Source organism: Coptis chinensis, chromosome 7, assembly GCF_015680905.1.
Source record: "Coptis chinensis isolate HL-2020 chromosome 7, ASM1568090v1, whole genome shotgun sequence".
Classification (NCBI taxonomy): Eukaryota; Viridiplantae; Streptophyta; class Magnoliopsida; order Ranunculales; family Ranunculaceae; genus Coptis; species Coptis chinensis.
Genome location: NC_141462.1, coordinates 30,209,464 through 30,228,120, shown reverse-complemented (window position 1 = coordinate 30,228,120; position 18,657 = coordinate 30,209,464). Strand labels below are relative to the sequence as shown.

At 39.1% G+C, this 18,657-nt stretch overlaps 1 protein-coding gene across 1 annotated transcript; it reads right to left on the bottom strand.

The window, feature by feature from the left end:
- Positions 1-10,198: 10,198 nt before the first annotated feature.
- Positions 10,199-17,116, bottom strand: EMB175 (Pentatricopeptide repeat (PPR) superfamily protein). The gene is made up of 2 exons (XM_086572442.1): positions 14,302-17,116; positions 10,199-14,183 (listed from the first exon to the last, which is right to left on the bottom strand). The coding sequence occupies exon 1, from the start codon at positions 17,040-17,042 to the stop codon at positions 14,382-14,384; it is 2,661 nt and encodes an 886-aa protein (XP_086428568.1). The 5' UTR covers positions 17,043-17,116; the 3' UTR covers positions 10,199-14,183; positions 14,302-14,381.
- Positions 17,117-18,657: the final 1,541 nt, after the last annotated feature.

The following is an 18,657-nucleotide window of genomic DNA, read 5'->3' as shown; positions in this document are numbered from 1 at the left end:
CCGATCTGGATTTCCTGGGTAGACCCAGCAGATCGGTGGATTCGTGAACTGGTTTCCTGGCGTTGGTCGGGCAGTTCCATTGATGAATGTGTATGAAATGCATGTTTTTGCTTATTCTCGATTGCTTGTAGCTAAGCGTTTTTATATGTAAGTTGCTCACCCGTAAGAACCGTATAGGCTGTGAACCCTGGTAGCTTAGGTGAGCGTGCTAGCTTACTATGGCGTAAGGCTCGTTGAAAGCGTTCTCGTTAAGTTGATCCTAAAGTTAAAGGTATTCAACTGAGGAGAATTTGAAAGGCTATAAAGCTTGTGATCTCAAGAGAGCGAGAGGCTCGTTGAGAGCGTAGTGTGTGTGTAAGCGTAATGAGAATTGGAGAGGCTCTGGAGCCTGTAAGCTCAAGAGAGCGTGCTACTCGCGGAGAGTGGGTTAGCTTATGAAAGCGTATTGCTCACTGAGAGCGTTCTCACTGAGTTGATCCTAGAAATATAGGTCCTCAACTAGTGAGAATTGGAGAGGCTCTGGAGCCTGTTAGCTCAAGAGAACGTGCTGTTCACGGAGAGCGTGTTAGCTTATGAAAGTGTATCGCTTACTGAGAGCGTTCTCGCTAAGTTGATCCTAGAAGTATAGGTCCTCAACTAGTGAGAATTGGAGAGGCTCTAGAGCCTGTTAGCTCAAGAGAGCGTGCTGCTCATGGAGAGCGTGTTAGCTTATGAAAGCGTATCGCTCACTGAGAGCGTTCTCACTTAGTTGATCCTAGAAGTATAGGTCTTCAACTAGTGAGAATTGGAGAGGCTCTGGAGCCTGTTAGCTCAAGAGAGCGTGCTGCTCACGGAGAGCGTGTTAGCTTATGAAAGCATCGCTCATTGAGGCGTTGAAAACTCAAGACGATCTTTGGAAGTCTTGCGCCAGTATACTAGTAATGCTCTTATTGCGAGTTTGGTACTTTATCGACGAGATTAGGTAGAGTAGGTTGTAATACATAAGTAAGCTAAACTTGAATTTACAGTAAATGAAAACATGGAATATACAACAATGTATTTTTATTGATAAAACTTCTTTAACAAATAAGTGTTCCAAGGGCATGGCAATAATTTCCCCTCTTGGGTTTTGATCCAGTACGCTCCATTGCCTACAACTCGTTCCACTATGTATGGTCAATAACTAGACGTGTAAATACGTGTCAATAACTATACGACTTGTCCTTTCTGTGAGGTACGTGGGACAAACTAGATGTGGTGCTCCCCGAGCTCTTCGGCCCATACTGCCATGCGAGTTGTCTTGTTCTCCTTGTGAAGGATTTTCTCTAACGGAAGGTCGGTGAGTACTTTGATTGGATGCGCTTGAAAGTAAGGTCTGAACTTTCGTGCAGAATATAACAATGCGAGTACTGTTCTTTCAATGTAAGAGTAATTCTTTCCAGCTGGAGTGAGCGTTTTACTTGTAAAATAGATCGATTTTTCTGAGTTGTTTTCCTCTTTGAAGAGAACCGAGCTGATGGCAAAGTCTGAGATTGCTAGATACAGCCCCAGCATTTCGCCATCTATTGGTTTTGCCAAGACGGGAGGTGTAGTCAGGTACTCTTTGAGGGTGGAGAACGCTTGGTGGCACTGATCATTCCACGAGAACTGCTCACCTTTTTTAAGAAGTTGCAAGAACGGTCGGCATTTGTCTGACGCCCTGGATATGAATCGGTTTAGTGCTGCAACCAATATTCCTGATAGCTTCTGTATTTGCTTCTTCGTCGGTGGATCGGGCATGTCTAAGAACGGTCTGATTTGGTCTGGGTTAGCTTCGATCCCTCTTTGTGATACTCATTCGAGTCCGGCGTAACCTGGAGAACGCTTTCTCAAGATGAGTGAGGTGGTCACCTGCTTTCTTGCTCTTGACGACCATGTCGTCGATATAGACTTCCATGGTATCCCCTAACATGTCCTGGAACATGTCAGTGACTTGCCGTTGATAAGTCGCTCCAGCGTTCTTGAGGCCGAACGGGAGGACGTTGTAGCAGTAAATTCCTTGTTCAATGATGAATGATGTTTTCTCCTGGTCTTCTTCAGCGAGTGGGATTTGATTGTATCCACTGTATGCACCCATAAATGACATGAGCTCGTGGCCACAGGTCTGGTCCACCAGTCGGTCAATTCTAGGCAAAGGGAAGCTATCTTTAGGTGTTTCTTGGTTAACATTAGTGAAGTCAACGCAAAGATGAACTGTGTCATTCTTTTTTGGAACTGCTACTATGTTAGCGATCCAGTCTGGGTAATCAACTTTTCTGATGAACCCGACTTGCTTGAGTTTGTCGACCTCATCATTGATTGCTTTTTGAAATCTCAAAGATAACCGTCTAGGTCGCTGACGAACTGGCCTAGCATTATGATTTACATTTAGTCTATGACATGCAACATTAGGATCTATACCCGGTACATCGATATACGACCAAGCAAAAACATCTTTATTCATTGCTAAAAAGTTTACAAGTTGAGCCTTGAATGTAGGGTCTAAGTTAGCCCCTACGTATTCGAACTTAGGGTCATCTTCTGTTCCTAGGTTCACTCGCTCTCTGTCTGCAGGTTGAGATGCTACCTTTGACGATGATGCATCTTCTAAGAGATTGATTTCTGGCGACGCTTTGCCGTTCTGAGGGACGGTGTATTTGGCAGCTGGAATTGGAGCGACCTCTGTGGCGACGACAACAGGAGCTGAAGTGGCCTCTGTGGTCATGGCAACAGGGGCTGGAGTGATCTCTGGAATCGGTGCTGGTTGTGTGACACATGATGGTGCGACCTCTGGGGTCTTGACAAGCGGAGCAACAAATGATAGAGCATCCTCTGGGGACATGGCTGGTGGAGCAACAACTACTAGAGTGACCTCTAGGGTCCTGACTGGTGGAGCAACAACTACTAGAGTGACCTCTGGGGTCCTGACTGGTGGAACAACAATGGTTTGAGTGACTTATGGGGTCTGAACAGATGAATAGACCTTCTTAATGGAGCTCCCAGCGTTCTGTGTTGGTGCTTTGGCTCTAACCTCAGCGATCAAGTCTTTGGCCATTGTGTAACTGGTGGGCTCATTCCTTGTGTTGATAGGTAGGTCGGCAGTCTTATTCGCTGAGAGGATTTGGTTACAATGATAACCCTCGAGCTGATTGCTTCGAAGCTCCATCATGCCCCTAGGGCCTGGGAAGCGGAGAACTTGATGCAATGTTGACGATATAGATTGCATTTGATGAATCCAACGCCGTCCTAGGATGGCGTTGTATGACGATTTAATGTCTAGAACGCTGAAGTGCGTATTGAAGCTGACTTTGTCCTCTCTAGATCCCACAGAAACTGTGAGTAAGATGTCACCGATTAGGTCGGCTCTGGAGCCGTTGAACCCGTAAAGAGGAGCGATGGGGTCTATGAAGACCGACTTGGGCAAATTCATCTCTTGAATAGTATGGTAGAACAGAATGTCACATGAACTACCGGGATCTATCAAGACACGCTTGACTGTCCAGTCACTAATTTTGACGTGGACTACAAGTGCGTCATTGTGTGGGAGGCAAACCTTGTTGAGATCGGCCTCCGTAAAAGTGATATCATCTAAACTACGACCGGAACTGTGTGGGGCAGGTGCGGCCTGGGAAGAAAAATGGTAAACTTCTTGAAGGGCGCCTACACGCCGTCTTTTCTCTTTGGATGATGTTACTGAATCATCTTGAAACGTTATCATGTGAATGGTTCTGTCATTGTCTCGATCTGACAAATGCTGACGACGCTCGTGGCGGGGGCGATCTATTGGTCGTCCTCTACTACGGGAGCAAGCTTGGACATTGTGACGATCATGGCGAGGTGGAGATCGACTGCTCACTCTGCGAGCTATGAGCTTATGGCGCAGATCGCCATCAGCGATGTTGGTGTACTACTTGATATGTCCTGCTTCGATGAGGTCATGAAGGTAATGCTTTAGCCCCCAGCACGCATCGGTCTCGTGACATTTGGCTTGGTGAAAGGCACAATAAGGCATGCCTGATCGATCTTCTGGTTGTCGTACAGTAGGTCGGTAATAGGTAGCTTTCTTGATCTTTTCCAGTATGTAACTGGGAGATCGTGTGAGAACAGTGAACTCACGGTCGTTGTTCATTCTGTTTCCTGACTTCCGTTCTTGCTGTCGGGGTCGCTTTTTTGAAGCTGGGGGTCGTTAGATATTGTTGTGACCTCTTCTTCTTCTGGTAGGCCTTGGCGCTTCAGGCCTTCCTGCAACTTAATGTACTTGTCGACTCGAGCGTATAGCTCAGATAAAGTCTCGGGGCGTTCTTTCATCTGCGATCTGGCGAAAGTGTCGTCGTTTGCATTAACGCAGCGCTGAGAATGCCAAGGTGGCGAAGGACTCTTTCGCACTGTTTCCATGCACGCGATGGAGTTAGGCTTTGAACCGACCTACAAATTCACGAATTGTTTCGTCTTCGCCAAGTGAGAGCTGGAACAGCGAATCAAGATCAGCTTTTTTACGCCTGTTATGGACGTACTGGCTAGCAAACGAATCGGTGAGCTGCTCGAAGGTCTTTATCGAGTCTGGCTCGAGTGAAAAAAACCAATCGAGTGCGCCATCTTTGAGACTAGCGAGAAACAAACGATAGTGAAGGTGATCAAACTCTAGTGCACTATATAGTGCCAAGCTTTGAATATAGCGAGCCACGTGTTGACCAGGACACGTGCTACCATCATACATTGGAAAACGAGGTTGAATGAAATTTGGAGGAGAAGATTTACTAAGTACCTCAGCAGCGAACGGAGACGCCCGGTATGTTTTCAACATCTTTTGAACGATCTGGGAAGCGTCTTTCTTGACTGCACTTTGGTCGATTCTTTGTGACAATTTGTTAATCTGTTGATTAACCTCGTTGATGCCATCCTCTGCTAAGGTAGCAGGTGGATTCTACGTGTCTACTTGCACGCGGAGAGTGACATTCTCCTGCCTGAGCAGGGTGATTTGCTTATTCATCGTTCCTAGCTGACCTGCCAAACTCTGGATTTGAGCTTCGAGGCTTGTCATGCTTCGTGGGCTCGAGTATTTTTTCTTTTTGGTTTAAGGATTTGTTAAGTGGTTTCTCAAGAGATCGAGACTACAGACGGCGCCAATGTAAAGGAGTGTTTTATTTGTCTCTGGCAGTGTAAATTTTCAAGGGATGGTAACTCTTGTATATCACATTCTTACTATATAGAGAGAGAGAGAGGGAAAGGCGAGATTCATATTTATTTCATGGGACACCGACCGACCCAACCGAAACGACCCAGTGTATATAGTATGAACAATCATTGTTCATACCTATTTAGTATATGAACAATCACTGTTCATACAATCATTGTTCATACCTATTTGGGGTATGAACAACCACTGTTCGTATAAACATTAATTGTTTATAGACAATCATTGTTCATACCTATTTGGGGTATGAACAATCACTGTTCATATAAACATTAATTGTTCATACCTATTTGGAGTATGAGTAATTACTGTTCATACCTCAAGATAATATATGATCAGTAAGAACACCTATTAGAATATGATTGATTGTTCATACTTTAACATGAACTATGAACACTCATTGTTCATATAAACAATCATTGTTCATACCTATTTGGAGTATGAACAATCGATATTCATACCTCAAAATAATGTATGATCAATAAGAACACATATTGGAGTATGAACAATCATTGTTCATACTGTTCGTACCTCAACATAATGTATGATCAATAAGAACACTTATTGGAGTATGAACACTCATTGTTCATACCTATTTTGAGTATGAACAATTACTGTCTATACCTCAATATGAGCTATGAACACTCATTGTTCATATAAACAATGATTGTTCATATCTATTTTGGGTATGAACAATCAATATAATGTATTACCAGTAAGAACACCTATTGGAGTATGAATTATTGTTCATATCTATTTGGGGTATGAATAATTATTGTTCATATCTCAACATGAGCTATGAATACTAATTGTTCATATGAACAATTATTGTTCATACGTATTTGGAGTATGAACAATCAATGTTCATACCTCAATATAATGTATGATCAGTAAGAGCATCAATTGGAGTATGAACAATCATTGTTTATACCTCAACACTCATTGTTCATACTGTTCATACATCAATATAATGTATGATCAGTAAAAACATTTATTAGAGTATGAACAATGATTGTTCATACCATACCTCAACATGAGCTATGAACACTCATTGTTCATATGAACAATTATTGTTCATATATATCTATTTGGGGTATGAACAATCACTATTCACACCTTAACGTAATGTATGATAAGTAAGAACACCTATTGGAGTATGAACATACTTATTTGGAGTATGAACAATCACTGTTCATACTTCAACATGAACTATGAACAATTATTGTTCATACCTATTTGGGGTATAAACAATTAATGTTCATACCTTAACATAATGTATGATCAGTAAGAACACATATTGAAGTATGAACAATCATTGTTCATACCTCAACATATTATATAAAGTACGTTAACATATTTGGGTATGAACAATCAATGTTTATACATCAACATAAGGTATGAACACTCATTGTTAATAGCAAAACGACTGAAAAGGTAAAATCGGAAAATATTTATTTCAAATCCAGACTATTTGTCCTTACAAGTTATTTTCACTTGAAAATTGGTTTTCCGGGTTATTTATACCCGAAAATTATCCTTGAGAGTCGTTGAAAAAAACACTGGTTCTGTGAGTGATTTTCACTCGCTCACTCGCAAATGGGCCTTGGGACCAATTTCTCGCAAATGGGCATTGGGACCAATTTCTTGAAAAGCTTAAGTGGGTGTTTGGTTCTCATTTTTTCAAAAAAGTATTTTTTCTTAAAAAACACTTTTATGAAAAAGTATTTATTCTAAAAACAGTTTTCAATAAACATGTTTGGTTGTGACTTTTCTTAAAAAGCTATTTTATCAAATCAATTTCACACTATGTTTCTCCGATATATTTTGGCATATCTCATAATGGCATAAATCACACAAAGTCTAAAACATCCTAGGGAGTTCATTTTGCCTTTAGCTCCAAAAATGTTTCCTTCAAAATAAAAAATAGTTTTTAACTTAAAAACAAGTTTTACCTAATTATCATAAAACAAGTTTTTGGGACCAAAAAGTGTTTTTGGATGAAAAACTATTTTTTTTAAATAGAAACCAAACACATTTATTTTTTCAAAAAATGTTTTTTCACTAATAAACACTTTTTAGCAATAAATAAATAGGATCCAAACACCCCCTAATAGTTCGCAAATCTAAAGAAGGATAATTTTCAAGTGAAGGCGCTTCTAAAAGAAAAGCTGGTGCTTTGCTGATGGATTCATTCTTAGAGATTATTACAGGAACATCCTTTTTGCTGTAGGAGTACCTATTCCTTTTGCAACAAACAATATGGCAGATCACTCTCATTGAACTAGATTTGAATTTACTGTATTACCTGTATATGAGTATTGTGGAGGAACATAGGTGCACCGAGCATTAGCAGTAGTATGGAAAAGGCTAGATCAAAGAAATCATATCGAAAATGCCTGACACTACAGTTACTTGAACTACATGAAAGCTAATACATGCCCAGACACTTCAGTTGCATCATACCAACCACAGAACTCAAATCGGCTGGAAGCACCCTCTCGTTCAGTAGAAAAGTGCATTCCAATTACGATGAAATATTAGACATCGTCCCTCTGAATGGTGGTTAACTCCCATATTTCCCAGTCCATTCTTACTTCAAGATGTAATGGCAGTATGACAGAACGTATTAAAACGGCAGTATGTACAGAATGAAATATTGAGCAATAAAAAGAATAGTTTGAAACCGTAAAATTTTAAAAAACAAATAAAAAATGATTCCAACTCAATGTGCTACAAAAAAACCAATAGAGCAAACATAAAAAAGGAGCAAAAGTAGCTTTTGAAAATTGCCTTGCAATTAAGAGGTTGCAAAAATTCCTTTCAGCATTAAAAGTATCGAATCCCAAGTGTATATATATATGACAACAAGATTCATTCTACAATTAGTGGAGAAAATATCCAAGAATAACACCATTGTTAAACTTCCTGTTCAGGAGCAAAACAGAACTCCGTCATCAAGATAACAAAAACAGAAATCCCAGCAAGAAAGTGGGGCATCCTCCATTCCAATTAGAATGCATATTCGTAGTTATTACAGTGAACTACTGGCTTGCAAGATACTCCCAAGTTCCAATAAAGAGCAAATAATTTTCAAATAGCAGAAATCCTTAGCAATAGAGACATAATGAGACCTTCAAAAATATATGGAAGCTGGAAAGACTTGTAGGCACTGATTCGATGCATGCTTTACTTCGACATGTTGTCCAAAAGATGATATGCCAGTGTAGAGGGAAAAACTAGTATACTAGTTGGTCATAGCACATTCACTACATTGTGACAACTGACCGTGACAGCTAAGAAGAAACTAATCGCATCGAAAATCTGATATCCACTTACAATGTTGACAGGCATAGAAACCCTATACAGTTTGAAGGTGCACCTCAATAACTTATATAATAGGTAAATGGAATCAAAAGGTTGAACAGGAATCACTCAGTAAAATTGTAGATACGTAAAATCAGACAAATTATAATCGGCATTCAAAATATTGAGTACTGTTTCAGAACCCTAGGAAAATAAAAAGTAAGCTACCCCAGAAAAACAACGGTTCAAAAGTTAAGCCCATTTTAAGGTATATCAATGGGAAATCACACCTTTTCTCTCTCTCTCTCTCTCTCCTTTTTTTTTTCTTTTTTTCATTAATACAAATTCTTCTCCTTCTTCTCCTTTAGAAAAATGGGAAGTCACGTAAATCAGAGGCTGGAAAAAGCATTAAAATCATGAAGAGGACAAATAAGGCTACTGATAACCAGACTAAAATTCCAAAACAAAAACAAGGGAGATTACATATAGTCATAATGTCATATACACTACACTTAGGTTGTAAAGAGTATGAGGCTCAGCTACACAACACAAACATGAAACTAGAGCTCTCGATGCACCTACTTTCACAAGTACAATGATTATATATAAGAGTATATAATAGGTCTAATACTAGAAAACGTACAGTAACTGGAAGATAAACAGGGATTGTCGAACTAACCATAAAAGTCCTTTTTCATGGTTTTCTCACTCTTCATAGAATTCTCTAAAGAAGCGCTCCAGTTGGATTCTATAAGTTTCATATTTCAACTAAAATCCATCTCATCTGTGAATTGGGTACACCTTTGACTATATCAACCCAGACTATCTAAGCACCGGATAATCTACTTCTAACATTTTCTGTTTTTTTTTGGCTAAGTTAGCTTATATATTAAAAGAGGAAAAAGATGTGTACAGGAGGCTGATGAGAAAAAGAAAAAGGAAAAATAAACAACAATGTAAACAGAGGGGCTGCATCGTTGTGATATGACATCGCTACTAGGTAGGCCCCCCATGTAACACAAACCATTTGCACATCCCTCTAGTTCTACTCCTAGTTCACAGAACGATAGTATGCTTGGTCAGGGATCTCCCACTTATATAACCACAGGGAGTTCCCTTCGCACATTTATGCTTGGTTGTTTTCCATAGAGGTAGCTTTGTTTGCTGCCATGTCTGCTGAGAAGTTGGCTTCATGCCAGGTGCTGGAGAAGTGGCATTGTTGAAGCTTTCCTTTTACCAAATTCCACCATTGTTGTAACCACCAAGGCAAGTTGCCTGTGGAAAAGGCCTTAATAACTGCGTTTGAGTCCGATTCGATCCATAACTTGGACCAATTCTTCTAAATAGCTATTTCTATGGCTTCCAGTATAGCTAACACTTCTGCAAGATAATTGGTATTGACACCAATTTTCCTCCACATCACTAGTCAAAATATCACCTCTTCCATCTCTGAAGATCGCGCCTATACCAGTAATGCTCGGGTTGCCTTTACAAGCCCCATCACAATTTACTTTTATAGTGTCTTGAGGAAGAGACCATGTGTGTTCCTTCACTACTGGTGCAGGCCTAGGTTTACAAGGAACACACCAATTTTTAATCACACCCAAGTCATTCAGACAGTTTTGCATCATTCCTTTTGACCAGAAGCTTGTCTGCGGCACTATCTTGATAACTTATTTCTGACACCAGCAAAAACTGTTATCCTTTTCTTCTTTGACTATATTGTTCCTATGTCTCCATAGAATAGGCATTCCACCCACAATCGCGGCAGTCCATAGGTGTTGGACGTAAGTGCTGCTACTTTTGCATAGGTCCAGTGCTTCTTGGAGATTTCCAAATTGCATATGAAGTTAAATTTTCCAGCTATCCATTTCCAAAAGTTTATTGCAAACAGACAGCTCCAGATCAAGTGTTCAAGGTCTTCACCATGATTTCTGCAAAACATAACATCTTGATGCTAGTCTAACTCGTCTTGTTTGAACTGCTGCATCTGTAGCTGCACAATTAAGAACAACTTCCAACCAATAGCAGCGTCTTTCGGATGTATAAATTTAGTCCAAACAGCTTTGTGCCAACTTACTTTGGGTAGCTTACTCCGGATTTCATTGTAAGCTGTTAGAACTGAAAACGTACCTGTCAAGTCTGGTTTCCATACTGTCTGATCTTCCTCATGTATGTTGAAATGGGGAAGCTGCATTTCATGCATGCCAGCTTCCACTAGTACATTATGAACCGGGCTAGGAATAGACCAATTTCCTGCAGTAATGAGGTCACCAACCTTGGCTTTGCATCCTCTTAGTGTTCTACTTGACAGTTGCAATTTTTGCTGAATTGAATTTGGACCTAGCCATCTGTCTCTCCAAAGATCCACTGACTCGCCATTGCCCAAAACCCACTAAGTTCTCTCAAGAATTTCACCAAGAGCCCATTTGATGCCTCTCCCAAGAAAAGAGTAGTTCACATGATAGTTGATAAACTCACCTGAAGTACTGAAGTACTTATGCCTAATGAAGTTAGCAAAGGCATCATCTTTTGTAAGTATACGCCAAACCAGTTTCATAAGCAATGCGAGATTAACCTCCTTCATTCTTCGAAACCCAAGTCCTCCCTCATCATAAGGTTTACAAACTTTGTCCCAAGCTACTGTAATTTTCCTTCTCTCCATGGGGTCGCCTGACCACAAGAAATTTCTAAGCATAGCCTCACAATCTTTGATGATGCTTATAGGCCAATTGAAAACACTCATGTTATATATCGGAATACTGCTTAGAACTGACTTGATAAATACAACTCTGCCTTGAAAAGATAAAAGCTTTCCTTTCCAGCTAGCAACTCCATTTCTGACTTTATCAATGATACTAGACAAGTGCATTCTTTTGACTCTCCCTTGTATTAGTGGTACTCCGAGATATTTGTCTGGCAACATTCCCACCTGAATACCCAATAATTCTTTAACCCTTGTAGTCTGGTTGCATCAATTGGCCGTGTGAACATTCTGCTTTTGTTTTTATTCATGCTTTGTCCTGACGATTCTTGATACAGCTCCAACAACTTAGCAACTGCTTTAACACCCCCTCTTTAATGAAAATAAAGATGTCATCGGTAAAAAGAATATGAGACGGGGCAGGATAGCCTTTGACAACAGCCAATGGCTTAGTAATGCCTCATGATCTTAGATAGTTCAGTCCCCTGCTCAAAACGTCCTCAGCCAAAGCAAAAGGAAGTGGGGACAAGGGATCACCTAGCCGTAAACCCCTGCCCACATTCATAAACCCACAAGGTCCACCATTAATGAGCACAGAGATTTTAGCAGTCTTAATGAGTGTAAAACTCTATCACACCACCAATCATTGAAGCCAAACCTTTTCATAACTGGAATGAGGAAGCCCCAGCTGAGTGTATCATATGCTTGTGTCATGTGATATCAACCTTAATGCCTACTGAGCCTGCATAAGTTTTGCTCTTTAACGCATTCATCATTTCAGATGCTACACCAATGCTTGCTTGGACACATTTGCCTCTTATGAATCCGTATTGTTCTTCCGAGATAAGTTTCTCAATAATAGAGTTCAATCTCAGTTGTAAAATCCTAGAAAGGATTTTTACAAAGAAATTGGCCATACAAATAGGTATGTATTGGGAGGCTTTGTTGCATTCTTGTCCTTAGGGACTAAGGCCAGAAAGCTAGTGTTAACTCCAATAGGCATGTGACCCTCAATGTGACCCTCAATAAAGAAATATCTAACTGCCCTATATACATCAAATCTGATGACATCCCAACACGCATGGAAGAAATGGCCCTCGAACCCATCTGGCCCCGAAGAACTTTCAGCCTTCGTGTTGAAAACCACTGACTGCACTTCTTCGAAAGTAGGAATAGCACAGAGAAGGGTATTATCATCACTAGAGACAGCATTTGGGATGAGATTGAGCAGTGATTGATCAATATCTACTTCTTGAGCAGCAAATCTTGACTCAAAATAGTTAACCACATGGTCTTGGATGTCTTTTTGGTGAGTGAGAGTAATACCATCTTCAGTGATAATTTCAGATATAAGAGCTCTAGCTGTTCTCAGTTTGCAAGTGGCATGGAAAAACGCCGAGCATCTCTTGCCTTCTCCCACCCATTTGATTGTACTCTTCTGGTGCAAAACGAATTCCTTATCAAAACTGCCTGCTCTAACCTGTGCTCTTTGTCTTGGACATCAAGACTAAGAGTCATGTTATCAGGGTCTTCATCGAAAATGCACTGAGCAGTAGTGAGGCTGTTTTGAGCAACTGAGATGTTTGTGTCCAATTGTCAATAGACATCTTTATTACAAGATTTCAAGGCCATCTTGAGTCTTTTGAGTTTCTGCGTGTTAAAATGGGAGTAGCCACTAAATTCTGCTCTCAGTTGCTTTGAACAAAAGACTTGAAAGGGTCATGAGAAATCCACACTTTTACAAATCTTAAAGGAAGTTTTTAGGTTTAGGAACCATCATAGCACAGCCAAGGGGAAGGGAATGATCAGAACCCAGCCTACATACAACTTTGTATTTCCAACCCAGGAATTTATCAAAACACTGTTCATTATAAAGAACTCTATCCAATTTGCTGAGGACCCAACCACCACCATGTTGGTTGTTGCACCAGTTATACTTGATAGCAGAGAAACCACAGTCAGAGAAATGGCATGAGTATCAACTGAGCAAAACTCATTCATGGCTGCATTAGCAGGAGGCCTACGACCCCTCTTTTCATAACTTCTCAAGACCACATTAAAGCCGTCTATCACCAACCAAGTATTATCAGTATATATCCTTGTAAGTCAGTCCACAACTCCCTTCCTTGACCCATATAACATTTAGCATGAACAAAACTAAAAAGACAGCCATCGAACAAAACAGATATATGTTGGTCTGACACGCCAGTAAGAGATACTGACATTTCCCTTCTCCAAAAAACCCAGAGGTTTCCCTTCTTATCATCACTATCATTGTGCAGAAATTGACAATCATAGTCATTCAAACCCAGTAAGGGCATAAGGGCATCATGGATCCCATATAAGCAAAACAAATAACCCGGCTTTTTCAGAAACACATTTTACAATTTATTACACTAACAATTGTTCATGAGATCTGCCCATCTATATAAATTAATTCAATCTGCTTCTGCAGACTATATATTAAGTTAAAACAGTAACATAATAAAAAATAAAAATAAAATGGGAGGCAAACACCCCCTAAAGCTCATTAATTTCCCTTTCGTATTTCTATCAACCAAACAAATCAATTACACCAAACAGCTAACCAAGCGTGACCATTGATCAAACACTTAAATAATAATTGAAGAGGTGTGAAGAAGATGAGCATCCAACTTGAAACCAATGGTGATAAGTGGAGAGGCCCAATAACTTATATATTTCAATGCAAAAATATATCCCATGTGCGACTAAACATCTCAACAAGGTGAATTAACACAAAGGATATAATGAACAACCCAATAAGAAACATTCCTAGTATCAAACAACACTATCATCAACATTTACAAAAAAAAACAAATCTTTTGACGAGCAGCTAATATTATGTGAATATTATTTCTAACTTACAAAAGTAAAGAATGGAGAGGAAAAAAGGAGACCTGACGTTGGTCATGGGTGGCTCAGGGGTACGTAAAGTATATCCTCCTACAACCATCACATACATTCCTGTGCCAGTAAATCAATCAATGTAAATAGTTAAAATGAGCCTCTTTTACACTACAAAATAGAAAAAATATGTAAATGCCAAAAAGTACGCCAATAATTTTGGGAATCAAGAGAGTACCTAGTTTCCAATCTCCTTGGAGACAAAAAGTTCAAAAATGAGGTCATTGATACTAACTAACCCAGGGTACTTGTAAATTGTCACCAGTAATCTTTACAGGAGCATTGCCCATTTCTGAAAATATGAAACCCAGAAGCATCCCTGAGAGAGATCTCTCTTCCTAAAACTGTTGAAGCATATTTGAAAAACGTGTGGCAGTCACCACAAAGGTGAATGTTCTTCACAATCTGTGCATGTCTTGTATACAGGATTCCGTACATAACAGCTAATTTAGCACTATGACAGTACAAAAATTCCTTCTTCTGATGCTCCTCTACGTCATGAAGTACAAAACTTGTGTTGGGTACATATCCAGCCTTCATGCATCTTGGTATTAGTTCACTCAAACCAGCATAGATCTCTTTGGACAACAGATGAGATTTATCTCTCGCAAAGAATGAATGGATCTTGTTTTGATGAATGACCCAACTACGACTTGGGTGCTTCTGCAACCCTTTTTCTCTCATCTCCTCCCTAACTCTTTCAAAGCAATTCCATCTACCAGATGCAGAGTACAGATTCGAGACAAGTATATATGTAGAAGGATCTTTTGGCTCCATATTAACAAGACGCTCTACAACCTTCTTACCAAGTTTTGTTTTTGCACGTAATCTACAACTATCAAGCAAAGCTCGCCATACTGAAGCATCTGGATCGAAAGGCATATTATCAACCATCTCCTCTGCTTCGTCGTAACAGTCCCAATAACCCAAAACACCAACCATGGATGCATAATGCTCTGAAGTGAGCTGAATGTTATAATTTATTTTCATTGAGTGAAACAAGTCACGGCAATCTTCAAGTAAGTTCGAGCTGGTATGTCTGTAGGCTGAAAGAATCAAAACAAAAGTGAGAGAATCTGGTTCTACACCCACACGCTCCATCTCTGACCAAACAGCCAATGCTTTGTCCCCATGCCTGGAAAGAAGATGACCAGAGATTAAACTATTCCAGGAGATTACGTCATGGTTATCCATCAGTCTAAAACAGTTCACTGCTTCCGCCATATCCCCACATTTGGAATACATGCTAATCAGGGAGTTGCAAACACCTAAATCTGATAGGAAACCGTACTTGTAAACATAACAGTGGATTTGCTTCCCCAAGTCACGGAAGCCTAAGGATCCACACACACCAAGTACTGCAGTCGATGCAACTTCATCGACAAGCACGTCTCCTTCAGCTTGCATCCTGCGAAAGAGAGAAACTGACTCGTCAGGCTGACCATTTCTGGCATACCCACATATCATCGATGTCCACACTAGTGAACGGTTTTGTTCATATGACCACCTATCAAACATCTTCTTAGCATGAGCCATCCTTCCACACCTTGTACACATATCAAGCAATGCCGCTTCAATCCAAGGATTGGATCCAAAACCAAATTTAATCACAAAACCGTGAATTTGCTTGCTGATTTCTACTTGGGAAAGCAGTGCACACGCATTAACAATGCTGGTCAAAGTGAAATCCGAAAGCTCCATCCCTCTTTCCAACATTCCTTGAAACAGTTTCAGAGCCTGTAAACCTTCCCCATTATGACAAAACCCAGATAAAAGAGCATTATAAGAGATACAACTTTTTGTTGGCATCTGAACAAAGGCTTTCAAAGCCGACTCCACCATCCCAAATTTCATAAACGCAATAACCATTCCAGTCCAAGTAATGACATCTTTCTCTGGCATCCTTTCAAATATAGAGACCACATCGTCCACACTACCACATTTACTATAAAACCCAATCAACGCATTATTCACACTGAGATTCGATCCAAACCCATTCTTGAGAGCATGTGCATGGCATTCCCTCCCTTTCAAGTAATTAAAGCCCTCTGTTGACGCCACCAAAAGGTTTGTCAGCGAAAATTGGTCCACTCTAAATCCATCAATTCTCAACATATCCCGAAAAAATCCAAATGCCCTCTCATATTCCAACTCTTTGACTAAACCCGATATCACAGTATTCCACGAAGCCAAATCTCGTTTAATCATTTCTTCAAACAGCTGAACAGAAGTATCAATTCGCCCACACTTTACATACAAATCAACAAGTGCATTGCAAACATAAGTAAAACAACAATACCCTAACTTAACTACAAGTGCATGAATCTGTAAACCTAATCTCAAATCCAAAACCCTAACACAAGCACTCAAAATCGCAACAAAAGTATACTCATTAGGTTTAATACCAGACAATCTCATCTTAAAGAACAATCCGATCGCTTCGTTTTCTCTACCACATTTGGCATAAGCAGACATTAAAGTAGTATAAGATACAACATCAGGACAAGGTAACTTAGAAAATGAGTTATAAGCATAATTAAAGTTCCAAAGCTTAATATAAGTAGAAATAAGTATATTCAAAACATGGGCATTTTCCTCGACTTTAAGAACCGAAGCGTGGACCGCTTTCGCAATGAGAATGTCCTCGTTGCGAATTGAAAGACGGAGAAGGTGGTGGAAATTATTTTCTGAAATAGTAGTAGCATCAACAACTTTATTGGGTGATATAAAATTGTCAAAAGAGTGTTTTTTATGTTGTTTTGGTGATAGTAATGGTTTGGTGTGTTGGGTTTTGGGTTTAAGTAGGAGAGTTTGGGGAGTAATGGAGATTGTGTTGGATGATTTGGAATAAATAGGAAAGGGAAATGAATAGTGTTGGGGGAGAAGAGAAGGGAAGGAAGAAGAAGAAGAAGAAGCCATTACATAATAAATGGCGCCAACATAATTTTGTTCGCTCCTCTTTTCTTCTTCTCTTTTTTCGTTTCTTCAAACTTAAAGATAAAATTTCGGAAATTTTCCCTGAAATCTTTGATATCAAATTCTCAGTAGGTTGAAGATTTTGTGAAATCTCTAGTTCTCTATAGTCTAGACTATACTAGACTATATGATAGCCACACTTCTAAACCGAACACTCTATTTCTAATCTCTCTATTTTAAGATTTTAGAACTATCTCATTTAATTATTCTAATCAGCTTCATCTTTTTTAAACAATCTACAAAAAACTCTTTCACTTTACTGAAATTAGAATTAGCTTCATATTATTTAAAATAATTTAGAAAACCTCATTTATAACACTGGAATTATATTCAACCTCTCTTAATGTTTTTATATTGTTTTTTAGATTAGAACTAGAATTCATAAAATCATATTATATTCAACCCCTCCTAATGTTTTTATATTGTTTTTTAGATTAGAACTAGAATTCATAAAGTCATACTACCCGAAAGATGTTAAAACGAGCGACAGGTTTAAAGACTTAAAACAACACCAATGCGTAGCACGGTTCACATACTTGTTTAAACTAGAATACTATATTACTATACTCACGGTCTAGGCCAACTATGTAGGAGACAATGTGGGCTTCGTTAGTAAAGTTTTTCATATAGAGAACACAGGCCCATAGGACAGAATTGGAAATTAATTTAGCTTCTAGTTTGGGGTCGGTATATAATTATGGCTTAAGGACAAACCGGGTTGACTACTGCTGAAAGACGATATTATCCTCATTTAAGTTTTTACCAGTTAAATCAAAATCAAAATGTTGTGGCGAATAGGGAAAACTCCCACGTGACTTTTCAATTTTGTTTTTGACCACCTCAGCACACTCACATTTTATGTTAGGACTAACAAGAGAAATTTAATTTATTTCATGTTGTACACATGCATAGTGGTGTTTGCATGTTTGTTGGACACATGCATACTGGTGTGTGACTGTGTGCATGTGCAGTAGTAGTGTTTGCATGTTTGTTGCACACATGCATAATGGTGTGTGATAGGTGCCTAAAATTGTATATTTTATATACAGGCACTTTATAATATCATTTATGCTTAATTATGTATTTTTAACGTAAAACCATACATTTGCTTTATTCTATGGCATTATGCACATTTTTTTTGTCATAAATGTTTATTTGCTTATATATATATATATGCATGTCTCTGGAAAAGTCATGTGCAAAATATGTTGTATTAATTTAGTTTAATATTTTTTTGTAGGAAATAAAAATTGTTGATCAAAGGTTAATCAAAGGCTGAGCCCATGAGCCAAAGATGATCTTTTAAAGAATCAATAAGTGAGAGCTCATGGAATAAATTGTGCTATCAAGAATGGAAGAAAATGTTAGAGAATTGATATTATGGAATGAAATCAAGAATGGATAAATACAACAACCACTATATATCCTTACCATTTTTACCCCATTAAATATCCTCATTTCTATTATAATCTATAGGTTTAATGTGGCTGCCCACGCACCATAAAGTCCATTAGTTATCTATGAAGATGTTACCTAATGTAACATACGTTTCCTATCT

Bases quoted from the DNA above. Each gene is read 5' to 3' on its own strand.
- EMB175 (XM_086572442.1), bottom strand. From the start codon at position 17,042: ATGGCTTCTTCTTCTTCTTCTTCCTTCCCTTCTCTTCTCCCCCAACAC.